The 12,060-nt window shown below is 38.9% G+C and overlaps 1 protein-coding gene across 5 annotated transcripts in view; it reads left to right on the top strand.

The window, feature by feature from the left end:
- Positions 1–12,060, top strand: part of grh (grainy head) — a 142,617-nt gene that overhangs the window by 107,871 nt on the left and 22,686 nt on the right. For all 5 annotated transcript variants that reach the window (XM_074101601.1, XM_074101604.1, XM_074101603.1 and 2 more), the window contains 2 exons: positions 755–906; positions 7,845–8,007. In XM_074101601.1, coding sequence (XP_073957702.1) covers positions 755–906; positions 7,845–8,007 — 315 coding nt within the window. The remainder of the gene's footprint in view (positions 1–754; positions 907–7,844; positions 8,008–12,060) is intronic.

Here is a 12,060-nt window from a genome sequence, read left to right on the forward strand (position 1 = left end):
ACACGTGACATCATCTTCATACTAACAATATGTGAGAATTTCGGGTAATCGGTGTTCATAGCGGCGTTCTAAGGGGGAGGAGGCCTTTGTTCAGCAGTGGGCGTCTTTCGGCTGATGATGATGATGATGACTAACTACAAAACAATCAAACTTCTGACTAACTAAAGACAGCTAAAGCTAATTCTTTGGCCAACGATTCTCTGAAATAGTATTTACCAATCCATGCATGTTGTGTTTACGAACTCTGATAACACTGACATTTGTGGTTTCCTGATCTTTATCGTGAGATTGTATGAAAATTAGAACTTTGTTCTGTCATCTCGCTATCGAAAATATCAATTTTTGGAATCACATTACTCGAAAATATCATTCGAAAATGTTAAAAATCTGTTTATTGTTACTAAATTAAGGGCCGATTTCACCACTCATTGATAAATTTTATGTGACAGATAATATCCGTGATGTCGTTTTGTTTGTTTTGCTCGAATAAGAGACGGTATCACATTTATTTCTCACATAAAACTTTTCAATTAGCGGTGAAACTGGTCTTAAGACTGAAATGTATGACGTCAAGTTTATAGTTAGGACTGTAATTTGGTACTCATTATCATCATGTCAGCCGATAGACGTCCACTGCTGGACATACGCCTCCCCCAAACAATGATTGACGTGATTCCAAAAACCCGTTGTTTGTCATCTGTTGTTGTTTCCTTGTGTCGTTTTCTGTCCATTCTGACGTGGTTGTTGTTCGCAGTCGTTCGACTACACGGTGATCTGCCAGCAGCCCCCGGAGGACGGGCGCGGCACGCCGTCCGCGCACCACTCGCCGGCGCAGGCGCCGCGCACGCGCCCCTGGCATGACTTCGGCCGCCAGAACGATGCCGACAAGATACAGATAGCTAAACTGTAAGTGTGAACAGATTTTTTTTTGTCATGGCTATGGAACCTTTTCAAAGTCAAAGTCAAAATATCTTTATTCAATTTAGGCTATAACAAGCACTTATGAATGTCAAAAAAAATCTACCACCGGTTCGAAAAACCTCTGTTGAGAAGAATCCGGCAAGAAACTCAACGAGGTATATTTTTTGTAAACAGATTTACAATATTATTAAATAATATCTATACATCACAAGTATTTTACACAGTAGGTTCACTATTTGAAGTAAGGGATCGCCAATGCGGAACGGAATTATTTCCAAATAATTGTCCATGATATAATCATTAACTTTATAATAATACGCCTTAGATATTAATGTCTTCTTGACAATAGATCTGAATTTTGTATCCGTTTCATTGGTAAGTTGGTTTCGTTGGTTTGGTGATTTAGGCACCCGTGTTTTAGACAATACGGCCTTAGGTGTAGTTCCTTGAAACCATGACTAGATAGGACATACGAAGCTAACCTTTACATATAACTTTTGCACCACCAACGGGACTTATCACGCTAACACACACGAGTAATATTTACCTCGACGTTTCGACCATATTAGGTACAGTGGCCGTGGTCACGAGTAGACTGAAGTGGGGGGTGTCAAGTCTGCCTAGCACCACTCGTACCTCGAACTACCCGCACTTGGTCATTTTTATTTGTCACCCCATCACACCGACACACAACACTAACAACGTCCGACCGATCATCCCTCCAAACTACTATGACTACTCTTTTGACTATGAGTGAATCACGAAAGTTTAAAACGTTATATAACTTTTGTAGTTGATTAAATAAAGATGAATTTTTCAAAATTCTCACGATATAACTAGCCCTTTATTTATTCTTTCATGGGGGGGTCACAGGTAATAGGTTATCGTTATGATTAAGTGTAGAAGTTCCATAGTTTTGATGATTTGAACACCAGTATGACTTGCTAGTTTTTAAGGTGTTAACCCTGGTGAGGTTAATTACAACATTTTGGATTTGGTTATTAGTATTTTTTTCTTGGAAAGGGAAAATGTTTTCACACCTTTGAACTAGCATATGATGTCACAGTTGTTTGTGAACAACAAGTTGACGTTCTTATTTTTTTGTTTATCTGTGTATCACACGAGCGGATATCCTTATGATTCGCCTAATAAATATTATTCTTAATATTGATCATACAAATACTACAATAAACAGCAGAAAATGAGTAAAAGGATAACTCAAAAGATGCGTTCAAAATTATAATTTGGAATTTTGGACTAAAATATCACCCTCATTAACCATTATATTTCTTGTCTTTATTTATTGTCTTATTTACTCTAACCGTCTTAATACGACAAAATGATAAGAACAAAGCGAATCACAGCAAGGGGAGATGTCTTGAAAAAAAAATACATAATCCTAATTTAATATGAACTTGTTTCGGCATCTTTGCTTTAACTAAAAGATTTCGAGCAGGTGGAAGAAAAAGTTTACTGGATGTTTTTCTCGTGTGCATTTTTTTGTGCTTGTGCTACCCACATTAAATTGAACTGCGGATGCAAATCGACACCGAGCGTCCGATAAAAGCGCGCAGTGACATTCACTAAACCGCTCGCCCTTTATCTTTTCGCATTTCGATAGTTTACTGCTACATAAAACTTTATTTGTGTTAAATATGCGAGATATTATCAGGAGTAGTTTTCCTCAACCTCCAGCTTGAATAACAGAGGGTCAACAGTGACACATCTTAATCGATATCGCGTCACCTTAAGAGCACGTTTGCAATATATTACAATCAACGTAAATCAACATAATTGTATACCTAATCCCAATGCCGGCATATATTTTAATTTGATTCACGATCGTAAAATAATCACGGTCCGCTACATTAAAACACCTAACCGGAAGACAAAAATTAATCAAGTAATTTGTTTGATCTTGAAAACTTCCATGTATCGGAATGTTTTGTAAATTAGTCAAACGGTTAAGGTACCCTTCAATTTGGAGTCCTTAATTAGCGCTTGTACCAAAACGGAACAATTTACTGAATTGCCGTAAAGAGATAGAGTAAACACTGGCATAAAACAGTTTGATTAAATCGTTTGTTGGCGTAAGTGGCGTGCAGCGTGTGCGAGGCAGCTCTAATGCCCGACCTTATTGACCGACCACTTCGCACCTCGCCGCGTGTCCAGCCGAAGACCCTTTCTAGGAAAACATTTTGTGCTGAGAACACGCAACAACGTCGTAAACTCGCGGGAGTCCGGTTTCTTCAAAATCTTGCACAGAAAAAGTTATCTCGTCTTACGGTTTATCATTAAGTAAGTGTCGAGTTCATAAACTTGTGAGCAAAAATTTGATCAAAAATAACTGAACACGACTCTATTGTTAACAACCTAGAAGCGTGTTCAGATATTTTTGATCAAATTTTTGCTCACAAGTTTATGAACTCGACTATACCTATTAGATGCCCAAAGCGTAGATACTTGTCTGCATTTACCCAAAACAACTTTTGCAAGTCAGTGTTCCGTCGTAAAACTTTATTACTCCTATATGAAACCGGCCAGTACATTATGTTTATGTTACAGAACTAAAGTTACGTACCGTACATACAAAGAAGTGGTACTGACTTAGTAAGTGTAATTCTCTAAGAAAAGTAGAGCAGGGTCAACAAAACTCAAAAAGCGATGAGATATAATGTATTGTACGACATCAATAAAGTTTTTTTATAGTTAAACATATGTATATATACACAATACGTAGGATACATTAAGTGACTAAGGAAAATTTTAACAATTTCAGGCCTAGAAAAAGTTTAAAAATATTTACTCATCTAACTGTTAAACGCTGTGTACGTATGAGTGTATGTTCTCACTTACAATGACCCATCGCGGCGGGATAGTTTTTCTAAGAGGTGCTAAATATCACTTCGTGATCGTCGACTGTGCCAGTAAAAGGGTACGTGTAAATTGGATATTTTCTTTTGTTTGCTAATTACGTTGTATGTGAGAAATTAAACTCACCTCAATATTTAACAGTCAATTCTTCACATTCATCGGTGTATTAAATTATTTTTGTAATAAATAATATCAGTTATTTAATGACAGCCTCACAGATTAATTCAAAAATATTACCCTAGGTACCTACTGGTGATATTTATGTACATTATATGCAAGAATGTGTGAGATGTCAGTATCACATTGCAGTAAATGACTCGCTGGACCTATTTGGTTTCTCAAGAAGTAATTAAATTAGTCTTAAAAGGCTAAGTAACGCTGTAACTGTTTTCATGTCTTATCAAATTGATCTCTGATTATCACTGATATGTCTGAGTTTGTTTATCAGCACATGCTTAAAATGGCTTGATAGCTCTTATTGAATTAAAATTGTCATAGCTTGTACCTTTCTTGTAAGGACCTAATTAATTTACTACCAGTCACAGTATTTGTTTTATTCGCATAAGAAGTCGCAATGAGTTGTTACGAAAAATAAACGACAATTATACATCTAATGTAAAATTAAAAATATTTTGTAGTACCTACCTACTTTACTGTTTCAACTGAGGTTACTAATAATATGACCAATAAACATTAAAATCATGAGTAATTAGTATACCTACCTATTTATGTAAGTAACTTATTCATGAGTATTTTACACGCACCCAATTGAATAATGGAAATAAATTTGTTTCACGCAAGCGATTTAATGGATAACGGAGTAGGAAACGTAAGTATCTGTTTTTTATCTTTGTTATTACATGACCGTTTCAGTTTTTTTTTGGTAGATTACGAAAAAGTACCAAACGCATTCAAAATATTTACGAGTGAGCATTTTACACAAATCGGCGCCCTCCGTACAAATCGTCGTGCGGGGCCTGCGCGGGCGCCGACGCCGCGGCGGAAGCGCTTGTCGACACGATAAGTGCATTAGCATTATTATCTCGATAATAATTACTTGCTTGCATTTGGCCCAAATAACGCGGTCGCTTCTACAGTCTTAAATTACCTCGATACCGATACGGCGCTCGTTCCCGACGATTATCAGCCCTCGCCTCTCTGCCGCGGTACTCCGGGGCCCTCACAAATTTGTTTGGCCTATTACTTACCGGCCGTTACCACTCGACGGATCCTCGCCTCGACCAACTAATACCTCCAATAGACATTTTATTTACTCTCCCGATGCTCAACACAGAAATGAGCTCTTAAAAGCCAGTGACTTAATCAACTAATGTGTGCGTATGTGATTATCACTTCAAAATGGTATTTACATTCTTTTCCCATATCATGGAATGGGATCTTTAAATTTTGGATTCCGTTAGCTTTCTTATAAATGTTGGTTTCAAGAAATGTCATTAGAGGCAGTAAGTTCTTGAGTCGAGGCGGTTAAAGCATAATGATAACATTTCCGTTCTTTAAATCGTATTTTAATTCACAAGTTCATTAGCGGAGCAAGAAGCGCGATATCGCGACGGCGCTTCAGGACGCGCCTGCGCCGCACGCGAGTGTCAACGGCTCCACAATAATTTGTGGTTATAATTACAAACATTATTATCCTTTAAAATACCACGCGCAAAGTAGGGTTCTGTTCCTACCAATATGCGGCCAGTATACAATATTAGATAAGTTTTGATTGACTATGTACCTACCCGTTATAACTTGTGAAGCCTATAATTATTATTGAAAATGAGTTTTTCAAGCACTTTTTGTTTCTGTATTTAGTATTTTAGAAGCTTTAATTCATTTAGTAACGGGTACACCGTACCGTACCTACCATATTTATTATAGAAGATAAAATTTGTGATATGGTTTGAGAAATTATAATTCGCATACATATAATCACAGAAATAAATAAAATATCGATAACTTCGATTGATAAACCGTAGGACCTAGACTTGGGTTGTTAGGTAATTGTGATGCATCAACATTGTGCTGCGATGCGTGTGTCGAGTGTGTAGTGCACCCGGCAATCAGAACGCCGCCATTACGCCGCCTAAGCGTTCTCATTACCCGCCGCGCGCGCAACACCGGCATGCTATCACGCGTGCACCAACCCTAACATTATCAGATAACATCTTTTAATTTTCTAGTAGCAGTAATAGCTGACCCCGGCCAGCATCCTTTCCAAAGATACCCATAACTAACCCATTTAAAGCATTCTGTCTTTTAGTGCTAATTATGATAATTATGATCAATCGCGAGATCACCCTGGAATATGGGTACTCGTAATGAGAAGAAACGGCCACAATATTTGGTATGAAAGTCAAACAATACTGATGCAGTTGAAACAAAACAAAACAGTATAAATTTCAATGAAACAAAACCCGATATACGCAGGCATTCGAGGCATTGTATCAGTAAAAGCATTCGTCTCGCGCACACAATGGTGCTTCAATTTCCATCAACGAATGATGAGACGATATCTTTGTGCAGTTCGTTCTTCGCAAATAACTGTTTTCCTAGGGTCGTATTAGTTGTTTATGGGAGTTATTGCCTGTGTTAATAGGTTAATTAATTTCGTTTAGGGGAAAAAAGGCTTTCGATGACCGCGTCTTGAGAGGCGGTGGTACATAGTGGAGATGCGATGCGAGCAGAAGTCGTGTGGCGCTGTTAAGGCGCGTCTACATAAACTGCGTCGGATTTATGCGCATCTAATTTGGCGCGTCGCGCGCAGCCGGGGCGTCCCGCGGCGGCCGTGCGTTTTTATTGTTAGCACTTTGTTGCCGCAACGTTCTGAAGGTTTTTGTGCACTCATCAATTTCCGCGCCTCGTCGATTGATTTATTCATGAACAGCCCTCGTCTTCACGCAGGAAGTACCTTTTTTCGGATGCTGCGACGCTGAAATTTGTAATGAAGCTCATTGGAAAACAATGTGTTATTTATTATTGGGTATGAAGGATACTTTGAGGCGCTCGATAATGATGAAAATTGTATTTTTAAATTAAAATATAATAACAATTTTGTAAGTATATTTAAATATTGATGGAATACATCTTAGATATCCTCATTGTTCATTAGTCTCTAAATCCATGTAAAGACAGCTCGCCGAGAACGTAAAGGATAAGGGTAGTCAAAATGACAATAGAGAGCGACGTTGCAAATGGAAATTGCGCTCGGAATCACTTAGAGAGCATCAGATAGGCGCGCGCCGCGGCCGATCCGTCACTGTCGGCCCGCGTTTGCATTACACGGCCTTTATCTGCCCGGGCTCGGTTTAAATCGCAAACATCAGCGGGCCTGTTTACCAAATTGTTTCCAATAAGCTTTAATGGTGCAACCGCCAGTCAAGAACGGAATCAATGTAAACTGGCGGCCCGACATTCCGGATTAAATCTTTCATAATTATTTATTGCTTTTATCTTATTGCATTGTTTAGCGCGAGAGTGGTAATAAAGTAGGCTGATAATGACGTTTCCTAGTGTCATTCGGTGTGACACCTCGGCGTCGTAGGCGTAGATCGCCGCGGCGACAACGCGCTGCGCGTGCACGGCCGCGGCGCGCGCTAACGAGCCGCGACATGCGATCACGGCTAAATCATCGATTAGCGGGTTTTTCCTTCCGTGGGTTCCAAGCTCAGGAAATCACGAGAAAACAGTTTTTCACTGCGCGCTACGAACTGGATCTCTGCGCCTTTATGTAACGCGACCGACGGCTCTACTGCGCCTGCAATTAAGATTTCCACTTTTTGCACACTTTTATTGCTCACTTCATGGAAATTATTGTCAAGAACGTGTATTCGTTGATAAGTATCTCGGAGAAGAAATCGCACTTTTTTCTAAATGTTGCATGAACGTACGATGTACGACGTGTACGATGTAGGTAATTTTGTTTGCATACCTACTGTAGCATATGCGCGAACGTTACCAGTTACGGCGGTTACGTTTTTATCTGTCTAGATCTAAATTGGTGAGTCGGTTATGATACTAAGGAAGGTTTTGTTTATGGACAGGTTTTCGCCGTACGGGTTCAAGTACCATCTGGAGACGGCAAGCAGCAGCTCTCAGCGGCGCGAAGACGATCGCATCACCTACATCAACAAGGGCCAGTTCTACGGCATCACGCTCGAGTACTTGCACGACCCTGACAAACCCCTCAAAAACCAAACTGTCAAGGTTAGTATTTGCCTTTCTAGCTATAATCTGATTAAGATCATTTAGTTTTCATGTGATTAACAATATTTCATTAACGTGAAATTACAAATTTAGTAAGTAGGTAAATATGTAATTTCATTGTTGAAGGACCGAAATACATCATTATTTAACTGGTAGAAGGTGGTTTTTAAAAATTTTGATATTTATAACTGGGTATATTAGTGTGATACATGTTGTTGGACCAGTTAAAATTTGTATGAAAATATATTCACACATATAAAAGTAGATATATTGAACAAGTGACCAATTAAAACTATGTCAGTTTAACGTTGGTAATGGGACACCTGTTTTCTTTGTAAAGACGAGGTAATTGCAGCGACATATTTGACTCGATGATTATTCAACAGCGAACAATCACATTATTCTTACACTTTACCTCTCGCTCCAAACGTTTTACATAAATTACATAAATTAATCTTTTTGTGCGGCAAGCGAGCTGGATCAAGCGGACAGGCAAATATGTGGCTGAAGTACTGCCTATGAATAAACATGACCACGTAGTTACCAACTGGGGCTGCAGCTCGATGACTTTTTAGCATTAAAATCAATCGAAGCTATCGGCGTTAACGGTGAGCCGGGGCCGGCCGGATGTTTGCTCGCGGACCTTAGAAAGCTGCGCCGACGCTTTAAGAGTCACAGGCGATCGTAAAACACGAGCGCGCCGCCACTCGCCGAACATCTCAATTTATAATTCTAACGCGCAATAATAAAATGTACGAAATTATTGCTCCTGTGCGGAAACGTAATCGATTTTGTTCTATATTTACGAGTTGAGTGCAACACGTATAATTTTATTGGGTACCCACGCTTCGCCTACGCGCCTCATCGCACTCAGTCAGTTGTCACACCTTGGCACTTCGCACAAAGCTCGCGATCCCATGCAGGCATAGCCATTTTTAATCCCCGACGCAAAAAGAGGGGTGTTATAAGTTTGACCGCTATGTGTCTCTGTATGTGTGTCTTTCTGTGGCACCGAGCTCTTAAACGGGTGGATCGATTTGAATTTCGATTAGATTTTTTAATTTTTTTAAAATTTTATATCAGGTTTTCTAGCGATGGTTCTTTCAAACTTTATATTGGTTAGGTTATTGATTATTATTTGTACTAGGAAATCCGTAGTTACACCTAGGATAGTTAGTATTGAATCTACGTGTAGTCTTTACGTGTCCAATTATAACAACTTTTTTTTGGAAATCTTTTCAGAAAGTGATATATGAATGACATTGATTTCGACGACATGAAAAATAGCTGAATTAGAGCTGTAGATGTTTGTACTCGTATCTCCGTATGTGTGTCGGCAGAAAAGGGTAATGGTAGGATAACAAATATTTAATCGATGTTAATTAATTGCGTATGTTAGGAGAGACCCGACTCCTCGGTAGCCCAGGAAGCGGTGACCGCATGCACGCACATCTCGTGTCAGTTTACCCGCGCCCGCGCACCTCGCCCGCCTTCGCCTGCTAACCGCAACATTAACACAAACCAACCTGCAAACCGAACTTCACTTGTAAATAATCACTTCTTAAAAGAACTATAGACATAAAACACTTTATATTACCAACATTCAATACTATTCCTACACAATCTCAAAAGTGGAAAAGTAATTGCGTGACTCAAGTTGTCCATTATCTCCTGAGAAAATTATCAATGTTCAATAGACAAAAGATAAACCCACGCGCCGTATTTACCATGGAAATCGGAAATCCCCTCGTATTATCATCCTGACACTTCCCGGGAAATGATATCATGTAATAAGGTCTAACACGAGAACTTTATAACAATGAAACTGCATTAGTTTAGGTTAGTTTTCTTGAAAACCAGATATTCCAGTGGAAACTAGACAACCTGGTCCTTGTTTAGATTTATCGTTGTAAGTGTATCCACTTAGTAGGTATTGTTTTTAATTGTAAGTTTCTATTATTTCTATTGACTATAGACAATCAATCATTATTTGATAGATTTCTTAAACTGTCTGCGTTGAACTCATTATTATACCGGGTGTGGCCTGTATATGAACAAATAATTAAAACATGGATCATACTCGTCAAACTGAACAACGTTAATTCAGCGATTTTTAAAAATAGGTAGTTAGTTTTTTAATTTTTATTACACTTTTAAGTTTATTCGAAGAAGCAATGTAAAGCAAAATGCTTGATGTTTGTAGCGTGACAGGCGACGTCAGTTGTGTTCTAGGATGGCGTACATTGATAGCAGTATTTAATTTGTATGAAAAAACGAAGATTCAAAGACTCCATTATGTTTAAAAGTCGCTGAACTAATGTTGTTCAGTTGACGAGGAGGATCTATGTTTTAATTTTTTGCTCGTATTATAGGCCACACCCGGTATACCTAACTTAGCCAACACCATGACAGCGCTTATGAAATAGAATTGCTATCCAGCAGTTGAATTTTCTTTCGTTTTTCTTTAATAATCCATGCTCAAGCTCAAACATGTTTTATCTGTATTGAATAGGCTTAGATCTGAATAATCAGAGATACAATGCGACATACGTTTGAAGTTATTATTAAGGCTGTAAGTGGGCCCGGTGCGGCGCGGGCCGGAGTATCGCATTCAATACTGATTCAGATAGGTATGGAGGCCTTATCTCGCCGCAATCGAGTCCGCATTGTAAAGCCGCGCCCGATAATTAAGACGACGCTTTTGACATTCGCCATATAGGAACACAATGACCGCCCCGGGAGCGCGCGGCTCGGATAATATCGCTCCCTTTAAACAATAACCTTACTGTATATGATAAAATAATTTCAATGCGGCAAACATCGTGTTTCCTTAACGAGCATTCTGTTTTGTTTCAGTAAGAAAAAAGATTACATTCTTGCGATCGTGGTGCTTGAAATGTTGTGGTTGTAGCTCCTTTGTTCGATCTAAACATCGGTGAAACAGACAAGATTATTTTAATTTATAAACCAAATATTGTGAAACTTCAGCAAATACTAAATTATTTTATAAGTATAAATATGTAGAAACTCAATTCTGCCTTATCATCGTTATGGGTTAAATTATACATGTATCTACAGGTAAAGTTATCGATTCTTAAACCAATAAGTAAACACAAACAGAATAAACATTTCCATGCTTTTAATCGCTAAACTAACAAAAGCAATTATTCGTTATAAACCGTGGCTGGCAATTTGAAATTCACACGCAATCTGAATAAGTTTCGCGTGTCAAAAAGCGGTTAGGAGATTTAAGAAATTTTAGTGAAGAGTTTGGGTGCGCGGGCGGGCATGCGTGGCAGAGTCGTAATTACGGCGCAGCACCGCCCTTGTTTCGGCGGAGCTTTGCCGCGATACCATCGCCGCTGCTCGTGCGCCGGACCACGCCGAATACCAGATTTAACACCTAATTAAACACCGTTGCAACGTCCCAATAAACGGCTGATACCAACTATCCAAACATCCACTTTCGAAACGTTCGCACGCTATGAGAAAACACCGTGCATTTTAAGTATGTAATAAATCGGTTTTTAAAACGTCGTCTAAAGGGACGTTAACAGAGCAAATATTCTCATTGTATAAATGGGTTACGGCAAAAAAGTTTAAGAAGACCGATCAATCAAAGCGCATGGCAGCAATTAATCATCTTTCTAGTTAAACAGTTCTCGGTATTGATATTCCGAGGCGGTTGAAGGGTTGCACGGCGCACCGACCCTTGGTAAAAGTCTTTAGATGCGACACATAATTATGTTAAAGTCTTTCATTAATCAAAACTTTTTTTGGTTTTGAATTAAGACGGAATCGGATTGAAAGACATTGTACAAACAAAACTTACTTGGAAATAAGAACTATAGTATCTTTAATATATAATAACATCTTGGTATGAGCATTATGAGTATTTATGAGCAAGTAGAAAGTTAACTAAACTTATCGTGGCTTGTGTTCCCGGCATGGCCGCGATTAAATGGCGTCAACTTAATGCGCGCCCACTCATTCAGAGCATTTTTTGCACTAGTGTTTTTATCGCTAGCTGACATCATTGTGTTCACTTTCGTA

This window comes from Choristoneura fumiferana, chromosome 18 (assembly GCF_025370935.1).
Source record: "Choristoneura fumiferana chromosome 18, NRCan_CFum_1, whole genome shotgun sequence".
NCBI classification, from domain to species: Eukaryota; Metazoa; Arthropoda; class Insecta; order Lepidoptera; family Tortricidae; genus Choristoneura; species Choristoneura fumiferana.